This window comes from Carassius gibelio, chromosome A21 (assembly GCF_023724105.1).
Source record: "Carassius gibelio isolate Cgi1373 ecotype wild population from Czech Republic chromosome A21, carGib1.2-hapl.c, whole genome shotgun sequence".
Lineage (NCBI taxonomy): Eukaryota > Metazoa > Chordata > Actinopteri > Cypriniformes > Cyprinidae > Carassius > Carassius gibelio.
In genome coordinates, this window is record NC_068391.1 from 2,516,242 (window position 1) to 2,533,634 (window position 17,393).

The following is a 17,393-nucleotide window of genomic DNA, read 5'->3' on the forward strand; positions in this document are numbered from 1 at the left end:
ATACATTTTTAAATAAAAAAAGATATATTTAATAAAATAATTGAAAGATAATTAAAATTTTTAAATAAAAAAGTTATATATATATATATAATAAAATAATACAAAAATTATTACAATTTAAAAAAACAAAACATTTTTGATTAAACTTTTAGGATGAGCAGTTTGTAAAAGAAAAGAAAACTGAACCCATTAAGTTGGAGCTGAGCTGCTCTCTGGTGAATGTTGTCGTGTGATGGTGATTGTGTCCTGCAGTGCATCAGCCGTCTGAACCGCAGACAGAACATCAGCTCGTCGCTCCAGCTGCCCGACAAGACGCTTCAGTTCGTGAAGGACCATCCTCTGCTGGAGGACCCGGTTCTGCCCATCGGGAACGGCCCGCGCCTCATCACCAAAGACGTCAACTACACACAGATCGCCGTCGAGAGAGTTCAGGCGCTCGATGGAAACATCTATGACGTCATTTTCACCGGCACCGGTGAGTGTGTGCAGTGACACGTGTGAAGGCACAGGATCGCCTCATTTATATAGAAGAGAGATTTAATGTAGTATTTCTCAATACCTTATAATACACTTCATATTTTAATCATGTAAATGGGTCAAAGACGAAAAAGTGTTTAAGTATAAAAAAGTGCAATACTGCTTTAAACTGTTGTAGTTTTTCCCCCCCAAAAAATGCAAAAAGTTTTCTGTTTTATTTAATTGCAATTTTGTTTTTGTTTTTCGAAGCAAAAAATAAATATTATATATTTACAACAAAAATCTATTTATAAAAGACTAATTACTTTCACCCCAAACACTAATGAGTTGTAATTTTACATTTGTAACATTTGCCACTATCCTAGGTTTTGCCCAGTTTTTTTACTAATTTAAAACACAATAAAATTCAATATGCTGCATTATTCTTTTAGATATTTTAATATGTACACGTCAGAATAAACATGTTGTTTGAATTTTTGCATAAATATTGTGTTACACTGAATGACAGTATAACATTATTTCAACCACATTTTGACATTCTCCAAAAACTTATTTAAACCTTAAAAGTAGACATTTAACTTACATTGAATGTGCTTTCTATGGAGACAAAATCACTTCTGTACATTTTTTTTTTTTTATGTCTTTGACCCATATATAAATATTCATACTTGCATTTTTATTCTGAAATAACTTCAGATTTAAATAAATCATATAAAATTAATGATTTTAATTTATAGGCACCAGTGTAATTGAATAAACAGCAATATTTAACTATATATTTATTTTTTTCTTAATACTTTATAGTATATTAAAAATTTTCAGAAGAATCATAATTAAATTTTTTTTTTATCATTATCATTTTTTTTTTTTTTTTTTTTTGTAATTTTTTTGTATAGTTTTATAATACAAGAATCATACTTGTTTTTCGTATATACTGTATTTTTTTATTTTCTATGATATATTTTTAAGTGATTTTCACCGAGTGTGTTTATGGTGAAACGTGTGACCGTCTGGTTTTGACCGTTGATGTAACCCGGTTCGGTCCATCTCTGAATGTGTTTCCAGACAAAGGTTTTCTTCATAAATCTCTGCTGTTGGACGGCGAGGTTCACACGGTGGAGGAAATCCAGCTGCTGAAGAACGCGGAGCCGATTAAAACCCTCCTGCTCTCCTCACGAGGGGTAAGAACCAGAATCACGAGGAACAGGATCCACAAACACATCGAATCTGAGCAGAGAGGAAGTGTCGTTCGCTGGAGCCAGACAGACGGAGTGTGTGTTCCTCATCTGTGTGTGTTGTGTCCCTCTCAGAGCCGGTTCCTGTACGCTGGATCGGACTCAGGAGTGGTTCAGTCTCCCACAGCGTTCTGTGAGAAGAACCCGTCCTGTGTGGACTGTGTTCTGGCGCGGGACCCTTACTGCGCCTGGGACCCGCGCTCGGCCGCCTGCGTTAATATTTTCCAGCAGGATGCCGACCGACGGTGAGAAAAGAGAAGTAACGTTGGTTCACATTGTGTTCACTTCTCACACACTTTAACAGGAACACGGGATTTAATCAGCTCTCGGATCTGATCTGATGGATTATTATTACACACATCATTGTAGAATTTCCTTTTAGGTTTTGAAAACTCTTTAAACATTTTTGAATATATTTTATGTAAGCCAGACATCTTATATTCACTCTTAGTTTTATGTTTATATATATGAATAATAATTAAAATATATATATTTACTTACATTTATGCATTTGGCAGATGCTTTTATCTTAAGCTACTTTCAGTGCATTCAGGCTATTTATTTATTTATTTATTTTACCTAACGTGTGTGTGTGTGTTTGTGTTTGTGTGTGTGTGTGTGTGTGTGTGTGTGTTTGCGTGTGTGTAGGTGTGTGTGTGTGTGTTTGTATTTGTGTGTGTGTGTTTGTGTTTGTGTCTGTGTGTAGGTGTGTGTGTGTGTGTATGTATGTATATATATATATATATTTTTTTTTTTTTTATTATTATTATTATTATTTATTTATTGTTTTGTATTTTTTATTTACATTTCTGCAAGTATTTTTTCATACTATTTAATATTTTAAATATTAAATAATTATATTTCTAATTTATATAAATCCCTTTATAATTTTTTTTAGGATTCATTATTTAAATATTTCAGAATTTATTATTATATTACCTAAATCAATATTTGCATATTTGTTTAGAAATAATCATTTTTATATTATATATATATATATACACTTAATAATTTTCGAGTTATGTCAAACATCATAATTTATTTTATTTTTAGATTTTTTTTATTAAAATTTATAATTTATAAAATAGTATCTGTACTTGCATATTCATTCTTAAAGGGCTTTATAATCATAATTTAAACAGACTTTTTCCATTTTTAAAACAGGAAGTGAATACAGTAAATATTTTATAGTGTACTTATAATTTTAGAGTTAGATGTATAATTTTATGTGTTTTATGTATACATATATGTAATTGTATAATATAATATCTATTTACATATGTCTTAATCATTTTTAATGGTTTATTATTTTAGTAATTTATTATACGTTGTAATTCATATAATTTATAACATAAAACTGTATTTGCATATTTATTTGGAAATACACACACACACACACACACACGTATATAAATTGTAAGTGTTTTATCTCTCTAATATGTAGGGATGCACGATATTGGATTTTGGCCGATATTCGATATGCCGATATTTTCTAAATAATTTTGGCCGATGCCGATACCGATATCGATATATATACAAATATATACTGATATATTTAAACTTTAATTTTACTGAAGAGAAATCCATGTATCTCTTCTGTACTGATTCTACCATCAATTTATTATTTTACAAATGTAGACAGACATTCACATCTGAAAAACAGGTCAATTATTTCACTTGGAGAATATCGGTTTGGCTCATCGGCAGAAATATTCATATCGGCCGATACCGATAATTGTCATTTTAAGCTTTTATCGGCCGATACCGATGTTGTGCCGATATTATCGTGCATCCCTACTAATATGTGTTCTGGAATCTGTTTTCCAGACATCTGTAATCAGGTGTGTCTGTGTTTACTCTGAACTCTGTGTTTATGTTTTATGTTTTTGCAGGAAGTTGTTTCAGAGTCTCAAAGGGGATGCTGGGATATGTCCTACAGGTGTGTCATGTAGAAATGTCCTCAGTATTGACTCAAACTCTTTTAGTGCCTGACTTTTGTTGGTTTAGGTTTATTTTTAACTGCATGTACAGAGAGCGCACGAGAACATTCTCACTGTTATTCTAATGATCAGATAGACTTGCATGTGAGTGTGTGTGTGTGTGTGTTTGTGTGTGTTTGTGTGTGCGCGTGCGCGTGCGCGTGTGTGTGTGTGCGTGTGCATGTGCGTGTGTAAAAGTGGCACACAACGCTTAGCTTTTAATGTTTATAATTTATTATATCTTACTATACATTTTATATATTTTTATCATTTATTATTTTATTTCATTTAAGTATTTTAAAGTATAATTACTACATATATATATATATATATATATATATATATATATGTGTGTGTGTGTGTGTGTGTGTGTGTGTGTGTGTATATATATATATGTGTGTGTGTGTGTGTGTGTGTGTGTATATATATATGTGTGTGTGTGTGTGTGTGTGTGTATATATATATATATATAATTTTTTTATGTATATTATCATAAAATGTATATTATGATTGATTTTTTTCAGAGTCTCAGAAATTAAATAAAAAAACATAAATGTAATTAATTCATGATTTGTTTTATAAATGTGAAGTATTTATTAAGTATAAATTCTTTATCATTTTAGTCATTTGGGTAATTTCAGCTGAATTATCATCATTAATTTCTATTTATAATTTACTATATCATATATTTTTATTTATGTAATTTTATTATATAAGTCAACGATTGTGTATTTTATTTTGAACTCATTTTCGAGTCCGAGTCGTTGGGTTAGGAAGTGAAATACAGTTCAGATCTAGTTTTAAATAAACGCTGCATGTATTCTTCACTACGCAAGAATTGGTTTATAAGCACCGTTTAAACGAATGTCTTTTGTGCGTCTGTTATGTGTGTTTTCTCTCTGTGTCCAGCGGCTCGTCTGGCGGTGAGCGAGTATCGGCAGGTGTTGGTGAAGCCGGGTGCTTCTGTCGATCTGTCGTGTCCGGTGCGCTCAAACCTGGCTCAGGTGTTGTGGAAGCTGGACGGCCGTGTCCTGACCGAAGCCTCACGCTTCCTCCTGCTGGAGGAGAACGGGCTGCTGATCTACAGCGTGACGCCGGAGGACGCCGGCCGCTACGAGTGCTGGTCCATCGAATCATCCGCGGGAAAGAACTTCACCCGTCTGGTGATGGGATACACGCTTCGACTGGAGCTTCCCGAGAACGTGCCGTCCGTATCCGCGTCTACGATCACACCGGAGGAAGGTAATGATGGAGACGGCTCTGGACTAACGCCGGCTCACACGGACGCTCCCTCACTAACAACCCCTCCCAGCGTCGCCTTTAAACCCAGATCCTACATCCCTCCGGAGGTCAGCAACGTACCGACGCGCACCGAGACGCTCGACCCCTCGGCGAAACAGATTCAGGATGACATCAGCGTCGCTCTGCTGTTGCTCTTCCTGCTTTTCTTCCTGCTCTTCCTCGCCGCTTTGGCGTACAACTGTTACAAGGGGTACCTTCCAGAGCCATGTCTCCGTGTGCGGTCCGCGCTGCTCGGCTCCGACAAAACGCCGCCGCAGTCCAAGTACGCAACATGTGAGGCTGGGCTCACGGAAAAGACGGATCGGAACGGAGCGCATCCGCTGCGTCCTCTCAGAGACACCGGATACGAGACGGAGCCGGAAACAGGGAACGGTGGAGTCCCGTCCAGCAGCTTCGAGGACACCAGTGATAGTCCCATGTTCGACGTGCAGTCCGCGTCGCAGTCGATCGAATACGCAGACGGCGACGCGACGGACTGACGCGTTCACAGAACCAGCGCAGCTCTGCAGGAACAAACGCAGAATTCCAAATCAGATTCCAAATTGGAAACATTGTTTACCAGATTGGTAGGTTTCGTGATGTTGTCCAAGTTGGAGCAGCGGACTGTATTTGAGTATTTTTGTGGCGTTTAATGTTCACTCTCAGATCACGCTGCAGAAGCTGATTTCTGACTTTGTTTTCAGTGCAAATATCTGCACGCCGTGATATCAAGACACTCTTACTTGATTAGGAAAACGAGTTTAGATATTAAGCATGCTTCTAAAAATGCAAAAAAAAAAAAAAAGGTTAAGACTAGGTGAGGCTTTGCTTAAAACGAAAAAATACTGTCTTTTATGCAAAATATAATTTACAGGTTTTTTTTGTTTTTTTTTTGGTGAAACCCCAAAATTTGAAGACATTTTAACATATATATATATATATAAATGGTACCTTTTATTATTTTTATTTGTTAATAATTTTTTCATTTTTACTATTTCATAACAGTGATTTTGATTATTATTTTTTTTATATATATAAAATAAATAATAATAAAAATTGTCAGGTACATTTTGATGACTGTATTACATATAAATTAGAAGACAAAAACAAAGCAAACTGTAATTTCTAGTATTTTTAAACTTGGGATGAAATGCAAAAAAAATACAACAACAACAAAAAACTAACAATTGTTGCATAAAAAGGCACATTTTTGGACCATTCTATAGTTCTATAGTTTTTTTTTTTTAACTTATTTTTTTTCTTTCTTTCTGTTCCTTTCCTTCTTTTCTTTGCATTTGCATTTTGACATTCCATGACTTTGTTTCAAAAATAATCATTCTAATGTCATATAATATGTATCATTAAACACATAAACTTAATTCAAAGCAGCGGAAAGATGATAGTTTTTCTGACCGCACTGACAGATCTTTTGACACTTTAAGCATAAACTCTCTTCACTTTGAGATTTGTTTTTCAGGAAGACAGACTTTCCTTCTCAGGTAAATGTGTCTTGGTTTAGGAGTGTGGAGATATTGGCAGGTTTTCTGCTCGGTCTGCGTGTGATGTTGAATCTCAGGGATGTTTGATGTGATGAGGAAGAGCCACTGTTTCTCCAGCTGCCGATAGAAACCAGACCAAAAATGTCTGAACACTGATGCGTCTCTTGCACAGCTTCCTGTTGTTGTTTCTGCAGATGTCTAACACTTTAACCTGCTTTTATTTGAGAGAACGAGAGCGAAACAAGATTTTTACACAGTCAAATAAATAAATCTGAGACTTGTCCACTGGTGTCCACAGACGTGAGCTTTGAACACTTTTTTTTTTTTCTTAAAGAAGGTTTATGTTTTAGATATTTTTAAAGCTATTATATTATTTAATTACAATTCTGCAATAATAGCGTGAATGTCACAAAAAAAAAAAAAATAATAATCCCCAAAATCTAAAGAAAATCTTTTTATGACATTATTTCATGGCTTATTTAATAAAAATAAAACAAATACATAAAAAAATTAAATACATGTGGTCATACTGGGATAATTATTATGACTGTATTACATATAAATTATTTTCTGCTGTTTTTTTTAATGAAAAATATAATATATAAAATATTCTTTTTTTTCTTTGATTTTGGAGTGAAATGCATTAAATTTAAAGAAAAATTATCAATGTTTACATTTTACTGATATTATATGAAGTCTGGTTTAAATACAAAAAAATACATTACAAATATTAGTTTTAAATGTTTCTTTTTTTTCTTTTCAAGAATTACATTTTAGCATTCTATATTTTGACATTATTTCATAACCGTGATTTTAATACACAAAATAATAAAAGCATCCTAACCAGATAATTTCCTTGACTGTTTTATCATGGATTTTTTTTTTCATATATATATATATATATATATATATATATATATGCACAATATAATTTTAGTTTTCTTTTGATTCTGGGACGAAATGTCAAAGAAACTACAAAATATAAATAAAAATTATTTTTATTATTTTTATTTTGCAATTTTGACAATATTTCCTGACAGTGATTTTAATAAATATAATTTAAAAAAATCGCATCCAGATTCATATAAGATTTTTTGCCATTGTATGTAAATGTGCTTGAATGTCATGAAAATAAAATAGAATAATGATGTCACAAATAGAGTTTATTTTGATGTCAAATCTTTTTCTTTTGATTTTGGGGTGAACGGTGTCCTGGTTTGGCTGTAGTGTTCCCACATCTCCTGTCCTCCTCTGATTCTCAGCACACTCTTCCTTCCACTTCCTGTTTCCTGTTTCCAGAGCCCAGCTCTTTCCCCTCGTCCGGGGCTCGTCTGATTCCTCCTCTGCTGACGGAGCAGTCCTGGAGCGTTCACCCTCACCAGGCCTTTCTGCTCTTCTGCCTGGCCCTGGGTGAGTGCTGCCTCTGACCCCTGACCTCTGACCTTTGACCTTTCTCTCTCACTCATCCATCTCGTCTCAATACTCTGTGACTTCCCTTCCTCGCTCCTCCTGCACTATCAAGTGTTCTGATTGGCCGAGGAGCCAGAAGTCAGACAGGAAGTCAGTGAAGAGTATTTAGACAGCGTTTGTGTGTCTGCATGTTCCAGATCTTCTGTCTGATGCATGATATGTTTTTTTATTTTTTTTATTTTATGCATTCTTTTTATTCAATCCATAAAGGATGAATAAGCTTATTAGTAAATCGTTTTAGAATTTCTTTCCTTCCTTTTTTTTTTTTTTTTTTTATTCTCTAATTTATGATTCTGGTTTCTGCCTTGTTTCTCCGCTGACGTGTAAAGGAAGATGATTGACTGACTGTACAGTGTAAATACACTATATGTACATATGGAAAAGCTCTAGATGTACAAAGTTTCTTCAAATCTTTTTTGGTAGAGGGACTGAATAAATGTCTGAATGGCAAAACATCTGTGTTGAGGTGTGTTAGTGAAGATGTGTTTTAACATGCACGCTCATGACAATATGAATATAACTTTGCACAACAGACTGATTCTTGTCTCAAATACATATTTGTGTACTTGTAACCCTCGTGCTGCTGAAAATCCTTTACCTCATTTGCATTTTAAAAAAGACTTGTAAATGGTTCTTGGTTTCTTCTTTGATCCCAGGCCTCATTAATCTTAACACATTCACTTCCGTTTCTGAGCGAATATTAGCAGAATTATCTATAAATATTGTCTTTTTTCAAGTTCCAAACGTAAAAACCTATGTTATTTGAATGAAAACCTCATTTTAAAAAGATTGAATCCAGTATATGGCAATAATGTCTTTATGAGAAAATTTTGAATTTTTTTTGAACATTTTTAAATCCCCGAAAAAAAAACAAAAAAAACATATATATATATATATATATATATATATATATATATATATATATATATATATATATATATATATATATAATTTTTTTATTTTTTTATTTATTTTTTCATATATATCCAGGTTAAAATGACTGGAGCAAAACATGAAAACATTTATTAACTTATGCTTTATTTTATTTTTAAGAACCCGTTTTTTATTTTATTTTTTTATATATATAAAAGCATTTTTTTAGGAATACAGAGAGACATTTGTTTCAAATAGTTATATATGGTGTGTTTTTAATGCTTTTTTTGTGGTGATCCAGCCTAATCAAATAAATATGGTGATTATTGCTGGTTTATGATCTGAACCTACAGTTTATGATGCATGCGTGTGAAACTAGTGTCATAACACAGACAGCATGATGGTGCTTTCAGCAGTGAGTGTGTGTGTGTGTGTGTGTGTGTGTTGGAGTGCTAAACAGGATCCATATGTAAGTGCAGTTTTCCTTCAGGTCCTAGAGATGTAAGTGTTGAGTGGCACATAAACGGGCAGAAGCTCGAGACTCGCGTCACTGAATACAGACATGTGGTTTCCCATGATGCCGTGCTGGTGAGCAGCTGGCTGAAGGAGGAGGCTTTGACTAAAGACGTCCAGTACGAGTGTACAGCGGTGTCTGAAGCAGGAAGTGATGCGTCTAAAGTGGACCTGCGGCTCAGCAGAGGTAGTGTTTCATCACTGTGTGTCAGTCTGAGCTGAACGTGATGTGACGTGTGTCTGTGTGCTCTCAGACGAGGCTGTGGAGCGCTGGAGAACCGCTCTGACCGACCACAACACACTCCTGCAGCAGTGGAAGAAAGCATGGGTGAGAGAAATCACAGCATCTTTGATTTCATAACAGTCTCTCAATGAAATCAAAAGAGTTTTCAACAACAAATCAGCATATTATTCTGATTTCTGAAGATCATGTGACACTGAAGACTGGAGGAATGATGCTGAAAATACAGCGGAGCATTACAGAAATAAATTACACTTTAACAGATATTCACATAGAGAACAGTTATTTTAAATTGTAATAATATTTCACAATTTTTACACTTTAAATGGATTTGTGATCAAATAAATGCAGCCTTGGTGAGCAGAAGAGACTGATCTCAAACTTTTGGATGTTAAAGTGCATGTTTGATTTCAGACTCATTTGGGCTCACTGCACACATTTGTTGAAGGTGAAAAAGACTTCAAGTATTTATAAATATCTGCATTATTTATTTGTGATGCATTTCTATGTTTAAAGTGCTTCCTCATCTGACTTTGGGTCAGTACTGAGGTCAGACATAGAAATGCTTCCTTAAAATTGCTTCAGAAAATACTGAATAAAGCAGTATTTATTGCACTCCCCCTCCAAAAATTCATATTTTTTTTATTGTATATATTTTTATTTAAAATGTTATATTTTATTTTATTTTAGATTTTATTTAATTAATTTTTTTATATTTTTATTTTAATTTTATTTGTATTCTGTTTTATATTTATATTTAATCATATTTTATTTAGTATTTTACATTTTTTTGTATTTTAAATATTTATTCTGTATTATATGTTACATGCCATTGTCTGGACATGAATATAAGCCCAAAATAGTTTCAGATGCTTTATTAAACACATTTGTTTTCTGCAGGCTGATGTTTGTTGTTTATTGTTGTTGTCCTCCAGGAGAGCTGTGATGGACAAGGTGTTCTCTGAACCGCCTCATTATCGCTCATCATGGCATCATTTTCTGACTCCAGGGACAGACGCTTGGACAAGAGCGCACACACACACACACACACACACACACACAGCTCAGACCGGGAGCTAAACACACACTCGCAGTCGCTCTGGGTCTGTTGGTGGTCCGTGGATCCCGTCGGTCGGTGAATGTGTTTGAGCGCCGTGGAGGATGTGTGCAGTGAGACGGGCCTCAGGCTGATGACAAGTGCTGTCTACGACCGTCTGCACACTTCTATTTATACTCCCTCCATCCTCGAGAGCAAATGACACCGGCTCATGTTAGTCAAAGCAAGATCTGGATTTCAACTATTGTGTTATTTCAATAATCACGTGTGTTTATCTGAACAGATATATTTAAACTTTCCTAGAATATATTTTGTCTTTTAAAATAGAGGTTATGACCACAATAAATAATATTTCTATCACTTGTGAGCGTCTATAACCATGTTTTTAGTATTGAGATACTATCATTACTTTTTCATTTTCCATTTTAAATAAGTTTACTTCTTCAAGTACTAGTATATTTTAAGTGTTTAGATACTTTTTTTATTTCAGTTTTAGTTTTAACTGAACTAAAATGAGAAATGTTAATTTGTCAACCTGGAAAAACAAAACTATTTATTGAGATACTTTTATAGTTTTATTCATATTTTAATTGCTTGAAATATTTTCTTTTTTCATTTTAATTTAAGTTCGTTTTAGAAAAAAAAACCTTTTTAGTATATCAAGTTCATCTATTATCTTTTTTTTTATTAAATATCTATCTATATCTATTTATATTAATATAAATATCTCATTTTAGATTTTAATTTTTTTATTTTTGTACATCAATTTTAATTTAGAATGAAAAATATAGTATTGGCAACTAGGTGAAATAAAAAAAAATTATTTCGGTTATCGTTTATTTTATTTCAAATAAAAATAAAGTTGTTTTTAGTTTTAGTTTGATGACAATAAGCCAGATTTGCATGCGTCTGTCCTGTTTTGAGCTGTAGGTTTGTATGAAAACATAAAATCTTTAAAAACATAAAAGCTTTTGTGGATTCTCTCCATATCGAGGTCAATGATGTCACCCTTTATCCTCATCCAAAGGTCAGCACACATGACCCTGACCCCTCTGACCTCTGAGATGACCATATGACTGTAAACTAACCCACACAATCAGTAGCCAATAAAATACTTTTATATATAAAAATCGATATAGACTCCTACGACACACACACACACACACAGACATTGTTTATGCCTCTTAACAAGGGAAGGTGACATCTCATCCATTCATATTTCTGCATAAAAACCAAAACTGGATAGATTATTATTGCAATTAATAATAGTATTTAATTATTGAATGCATATGCAACAGTATTCTGCAGCACAGCTGTCACACAATGCTCTTTCTGTACATTTTCCACAAGATTCTCAATGCAATCATTAATCTGTGAGCAAAGGAAAGCATATTGTGGTTTTATCTTGTGGTTTGAGGCTCTCTCCTCTTCCTCTGTTCATTATGAGCATCTTTTAGCCACATGCAGGATGTGGTTCTTCAGAAAAAGGAAATGAGTTAGATCCAGCCACAGGTGAGTGAATTTAATAAACAAATAATTTAATTAAACTCTACTTTGATGAAACACAGACTTAATAATAAGCATCTGTAAGTAAATCTGGTCATGCTCCAGCCAAGACAGAGACATTTATGATAACTGAACAGATCTGTTTAATGTTTTAGAGTCCAAACAAGGCAAACCTAGTGGCTTTTTTTTTTTTTTTTTTTTTTTGACAGCTATCGAAGTCATACAAGTTGTGATTTTTGTTTTATATATTAAGAAAACCTGGATGTCTGGATATTTAGCAGAAGCATTAAAATACATATTTTATATTTACAGAAACAAAACTGGACTCGTATTGCAAACAATAAAACGTAAACTCTGCCATGATAATCTGAAATCTGATAAAACACGTTAAATATTCTGCCTTAATTGTGATCGTAATTCTTCCGTCGGAGTATTATATTTCCTTCCTCTAAGCTTTAAACAACTACATATATTATTTTCAAATAGTTGTGCTTTAACGGGTAAGTTCGTTGATTTTAAAACAGCTTTGTATTGTAACAATGTCAGGGGAACAAGTTAACAATGAATAGCTATGTTTCCCGTTTGTTTACATTCGACAGGTATAATGCTTTTGTAAAAACTACAGATCATACTTCCGTCTTTTTGAATCCCCACACACGGTTATCCTGATCGACCCAAGTGCATTATGGGTGTTGAAGTTTTCCTACCTACTTCAGACCCGTTTCACGATTTTCTCTAATCGTTTTGCACAATTGTTTGTCGTGTATAGACAGACACATTTTATGTGTATCTTATTTTGCCAGCCGTGAAATTAGACCTTTTACAATTAAATAATTTACCATTAGAATATTTTTACAAACCGTTTTTATTCAGTTTCAAACCGAACCATAGCGTTAGTTGTGATGTGGCGCCATCGTGTGGTGAAAGATTTGAAGTGTTGATAGAGAAACCTCTCATAAAGCACATGTGAGGTGGAATTTTAATACATTTTTTTATTATAAAGAGCAGCAATAATAAAAAACAGTTTACACAGTCACAATTCTATTCTTTTTCAAAAGTACATTGTGATGAAGGGTGAAAACTTGTTCTTTTCAGGTAGCACAGTTGGTGATAGTGCTGTGATCATGGCTCTTGTTGTATTTCTACCTTTTTAACAAAGTTTTATATGTGATATAAGCACATTTCTAACTTCATAAAGCATCTGTACAGTATCACAATCGCCTTCCCTGAATAATTAATTTCAACCTGAGAATGGCTGATGTCTTAACGAGATAGACACCAAGAATCTCCCTTTAGTACATCTCTTATCCCAAAAAATGTATTTAGCTCAGCCACTTAAACACTGATTTAGGTTTCTAAACACTGATGATGCATCACAGACTTTTATTCAACACAAATCTTTAAAGGTTTGGCTTCACTCAGAGAGGCACTGGAGTCGCATTATTATTATGAATATTTTTTCCAGAGTTAAGAGTCCTTAATTTTCACTGAAAATACATTTCCCACAATCCCTTGATTCTGTTTTAGCACAACAGACGTGAAACGCAGCATCATGGTCAAAGGTGTCCAGAAAACGTGGTTAGTTCTCCAGTATTCACTGAAAGCCACAGGAGTGTTCCTGACGGGACGCTGTCACTGTTTCGGCAGAGGTCGCCTAAACAGCAGAATATGAGGTTCTGAAAAATAACAATCAAATGTAAGTCTTTTTAGTTCTTTCATCTATAATAACTTTTATATTCAAGGAGTCATTCACTTTCAGAATAAACGTTTCCTGATCATTTACTCTCCTCCATGTCTTTCTCTCTTCAGCTGAAAAGAAATCAAGGCTTTTGAGGAAAACATTCCAGGATTCTTCTCCAAATAATGAACTTCAATACACAGACAAAGAAGTCAAGCATTTGAGGTTAAAAGTATATGACTTTTTTATTTTTGTTTTAGAAAATGATCGCACGGCTGGGATCCTGGAATGTTTTCCTTCATAACCTTCATTTCTTTTCAAATGAAGAAAGACAGACATGATCTTGGATAGAATGGAGCGGAGTCAGTTATCTGGGATTTTTATTCTGGAATGAATTTATCCTTTAAGGACACAGTTTGGAAATGCAATATTCAAGCCCAGATTCACATCACATGCTCAGAGATCAGCTGACTTTAGTGCCGTGTGTGTCTATCTGTGTGTGTTTGTTTGTTTGTGTGTGTGTGTCGGTCTGTGTGTGTGTGTCTGTCTGTCTGTGTGTGTTTGTGTTTCTGTCTGTGTGTGTGTGTCTGTCTGTGTTTGTTTGTTTGTGTGTCTGTGTTTCTGTCTGTGTGTGTGTGTGTCTATCTGTCTGTGTTTGCTTGTTTGTTTGTGTGTGTGTGTGTTTCTGTCTGTGTGTGTGTCGTTCTGTCTGTCTGTCTGTGTTTGTGTGTGTGTCTGTGTGTGTTTCAGACCTGGTTCATGGATCATATAATGCACCCATCCGAGCGACTGCTGCACGCCCAGCCTCCTCCACTCGTCCTCGGTCATCAGATGGGATTTGGGCACTTGTTTGGCCAGTTCTCGCGGTAAGACCACGTGTCTGCGTCACAAAACGACAATCAATAATATTTACGTGCTGTGACTGACGTGAACGTGATGCTGCGGAATGACGTCACTACAGTAAAAGCACACGGGAGGCAATCCTTCCACAAGTTTTCAAATGACGTCAAAACATGCTTCTAAAATGACCAAATTCGTATGAATTAAATATACTAAGCAATTCATAACGCTTCCTTTCAATATTGACGCACAACTGACGCTTAAATAAAAACACGCGCCGTGTCGAGGCCTCAAACCTCGTTTTTCTCGTCTTACCGGTATTCGTAAAGATCATCTGTGTATTTATCCGAGTAATAGATCTGTTTATGAGCCATTGTAGTTGTTAAATTAAGTCACTTATGACAATGATCAGATGTATTGATCCGTGAAAGAAGGATTCAATCAGACTTTCGCAACTTTAACAAATTTAACCGAAACAGTTTTGAACCCGATGTTCAACCGGAGCCGCCGCTTCTGATTGGTTGAGAGAGGTCATGTGATTGGAGTCAGCGTGAGCACGTCGGAAGGGCGGGGGCGGAGGAAACCGATCAGCGATGAAAAATGTTCCAGTTAATATATAATAATGTTTTTTTGTATTTTTATTTTTAAATAACATTTTACTTTTATTGCATCTAACTTTTATAGTGCTCGACGTATTCAAATTTTCAAAGAAGGTAAAAATAAAATCGTATAAATTGTATTATATTTCAAAAACAGAAGAGAAAAGCTGAAATAAAAAAAAGACGTAATAAACAAAATTGTCATTTTAACCAAAGTCCTTTTAAGAAATATGTATATATATATATATATATATATATATATATATATATATATATATATATATATATATATATATATATATATATATATATATATATATATATATATATTTTTTTTTTTTTTTTAATAACTCATCAGACATTTTTAAACAATATCTAATTTCATATAATCATTATACATGCAGTTTTTAATGAAACCTAATTGTTCTGTCAAAAACAATCTGTAATTTTGGCTTCAAAAAGACAATGCAGTTATTTGTTGAAAACCTTGCTCATGTGAAAATGCACACTTTATTTTGTGTATTAAATAATAATAATAATAATAATAATAATAATAATAATAATAATAATAATAATAATAATAATTATAACCAAAAATCATTTTGCACAAGTTAAGGTCCATTTTATGTCAAACACCTAAATAAACTCAAGCTACTGTTAAATAATATAAATAATTTACACATTAAATATGCATTTGTGCCATTACAACTTTTTGAGATATGCACCGAATGATACATAATATTTTATCTTCATGCTCCTAAATGCATTAGAATTTAAAAACACACAAAAACATAAGCCATCATAATCAATATTGTTCATGAGTCAATTATAGTGACTCATCCTCGGGAATTTGCATCATAGATTGTTTGCATGAAAACAAATGCTGATCTTATGTAGCGGTATCCTAGTAACACCTGAATTCCATCTTCCTGCAAACGCATGTAGTGGCATGTTACACTACCGGAAAACACTCTATCGCAGCAGCCAATGGCATCCACCGAATGTGAGCTGCCAATCATTAAGGCCGGCCCCCTCACCTCATTCCTGTTGCTATGCTGTCTTTGAAACTATGGTTACAGTAAAGGTTCCTGTAGGCAGCAGCATCTCTCTCTCTCTCTCTCTCTCTCTCTCTCTCTCTCTCTCTCTTGTGTTTCTGGACGCAGTCAGAAGATTTACTCTGCTATATGCAGTTTTGAAATAAATGCTCTATCAATATGTAGTAGATATTATTGTTTTATTCTATATTTAAATTTTTTTATACTGTAAATTGACATTTTAGGGTCACAAAAGACATCTAGAATATTGAATCTTTCAGGGTCACAAAAACAAAAATAGTCTGTTATAAATCTGCAGTTTAGTTAAACGAATGCTTTTAGGTCACTAAACCTTACTATCAGTCACAGGAATAAAATTATTTTTGTCTTAGCTTGCTTTTCCTGCCATTTAAGAGTGACATACCTCATATGTGTCCTAACAGACATGTGATCATGTGATGTGATGTTATTTTCTGACTTTGGAAATAAAAGCTTTATGTGCTCTCTCTCTCTCTCTCTCTCTCTCTCTCTCTCTCTCTCTCTCTCAGTTTCCATACTTCCTGCTGTTTTAATGAGCATGTGTAGGAGTGAACCCGACACACTTCAGTCACGACTATGAAGATAACACAAACACACACACACACACACACACACATACATAGTCCGCCACCCACTATCACCTCTCTCTCTATGCGTATAAATATAAACATATACAACACATAATTTGTAATAAATACAGTATGATTTCTTATATATCTGTAACAGATTTTCTGTGTTTTTCATCATTCAGGTGTATTATGAAATGAAGATGAACCCGATGAACTCGTTTCCACTGTGAGTAAACAGCCTGAGAAACACTGTAGAGTCGAAGAGATTAAATAAATCCTGATCCAGATGTGCACCACTTACGTTTATTCATTATTGAAGGCTATTGATCAGCTTTGTATATTTAATATGTTAAATATTAGAAGTCAAAGTGAAGTTTTTATTTTTTTTATTAGTGCATGTTATTCCAACAAATATTTTATGTGACTTCATTCAAGGCTAATTTTTAAACTTAAATGGATATTCTTTTCTTAAACTTCCCTAAATGCATCATATTTGTGGATTT

General features: G+C 33.9%; 2 protein-coding genes across 6 annotated transcripts in view; one reads left to right on the forward strand and one right to left on the reverse strand.

The window, feature by feature from the left end:
• LOC127942129 (semaphorin-4D) overlaps positions 1 to 10,985 on the forward strand; it is a 47,003-nt gene extending 36,018 nt beyond the window's left edge. For 4 of the 5 annotated variants that reach the window (XM_052537723.1, XM_052537722.1, XM_052537721.1 and 1 more), the window contains 5 exons: positions 253 to 475; positions 1,543 to 1,658; positions 1,788 to 1,957; positions 3,605 to 3,651; positions 4,601 to 6,986. In XM_052537723.1, the coding sequence (XP_052393683.1) occupies positions 253 to 475; positions 1,543 to 1,658; positions 1,788 to 1,957; positions 3,605 to 3,651; positions 4,601 to 5,472 (1,428 nt within the window). In that variant the 3' untranslated portion in view covers positions 5,473 to 6,986. Of the gene's footprint in view, positions 1 to 252; positions 476 to 1,542; positions 1,659 to 1,787; positions 1,958 to 3,604; positions 3,652 to 4,600; positions 6,987 to 7,770; positions 7,882 to 9,304; positions 9,515 to 9,581; positions 9,656 to 10,503 lie in introns of those variants that run through there. The other variant, XM_052537726.1, reaches the window with a different exon arrangement.
• Positions 10,986 to 13,103: 2,118 nt separating this feature from the next.
• On the reverse strand, positions 13,104 to 15,184 carry LOC127942208 (cyclin-dependent kinases regulatory subunit 2). The gene is made up of 3 exons (XM_052537876.1): positions 14,965 to 15,184; positions 14,562 to 14,689; positions 13,104 to 13,807 (listed from the first exon to the last, which is right to left on the reverse strand). Exons 1-3 carry the CDS (start codon positions 15,021 to 15,023, stop codon positions 13,764 to 13,766), a joined length of 231 nt encoding a protein of 76 aa, XP_052393836.1. The 5' UTR covers positions 15,024 to 15,184; the 3' UTR covers positions 13,104 to 13,763.
• Between the last annotated feature and the right edge of the window lie 2,209 nt (positions 15,185 to 17,393).

Bases quoted from the DNA above. Each gene is read 5' to 3' on its own strand.
- LOC127942208 (XM_052537876.1), bottom strand. From the start codon at position 15,023: ATGGCTCATAAACAGATCTATTACTCGGATAAATACACAGATGATCTT. The intron at 14,690-14,964 runs GTAAGACGAGAA...TTTGTGACGCAG, and splicing joins GATGATCTTTACGAATACCG to ACACGTGGTCTTACCGCGAG. The intron at 13,808-14,561 runs GTCTGAAACACA...GTTATTTTTCAG, and splicing joins TTATATGATCCATGAACCAG to AACCTCATATTCTGCTGTTT.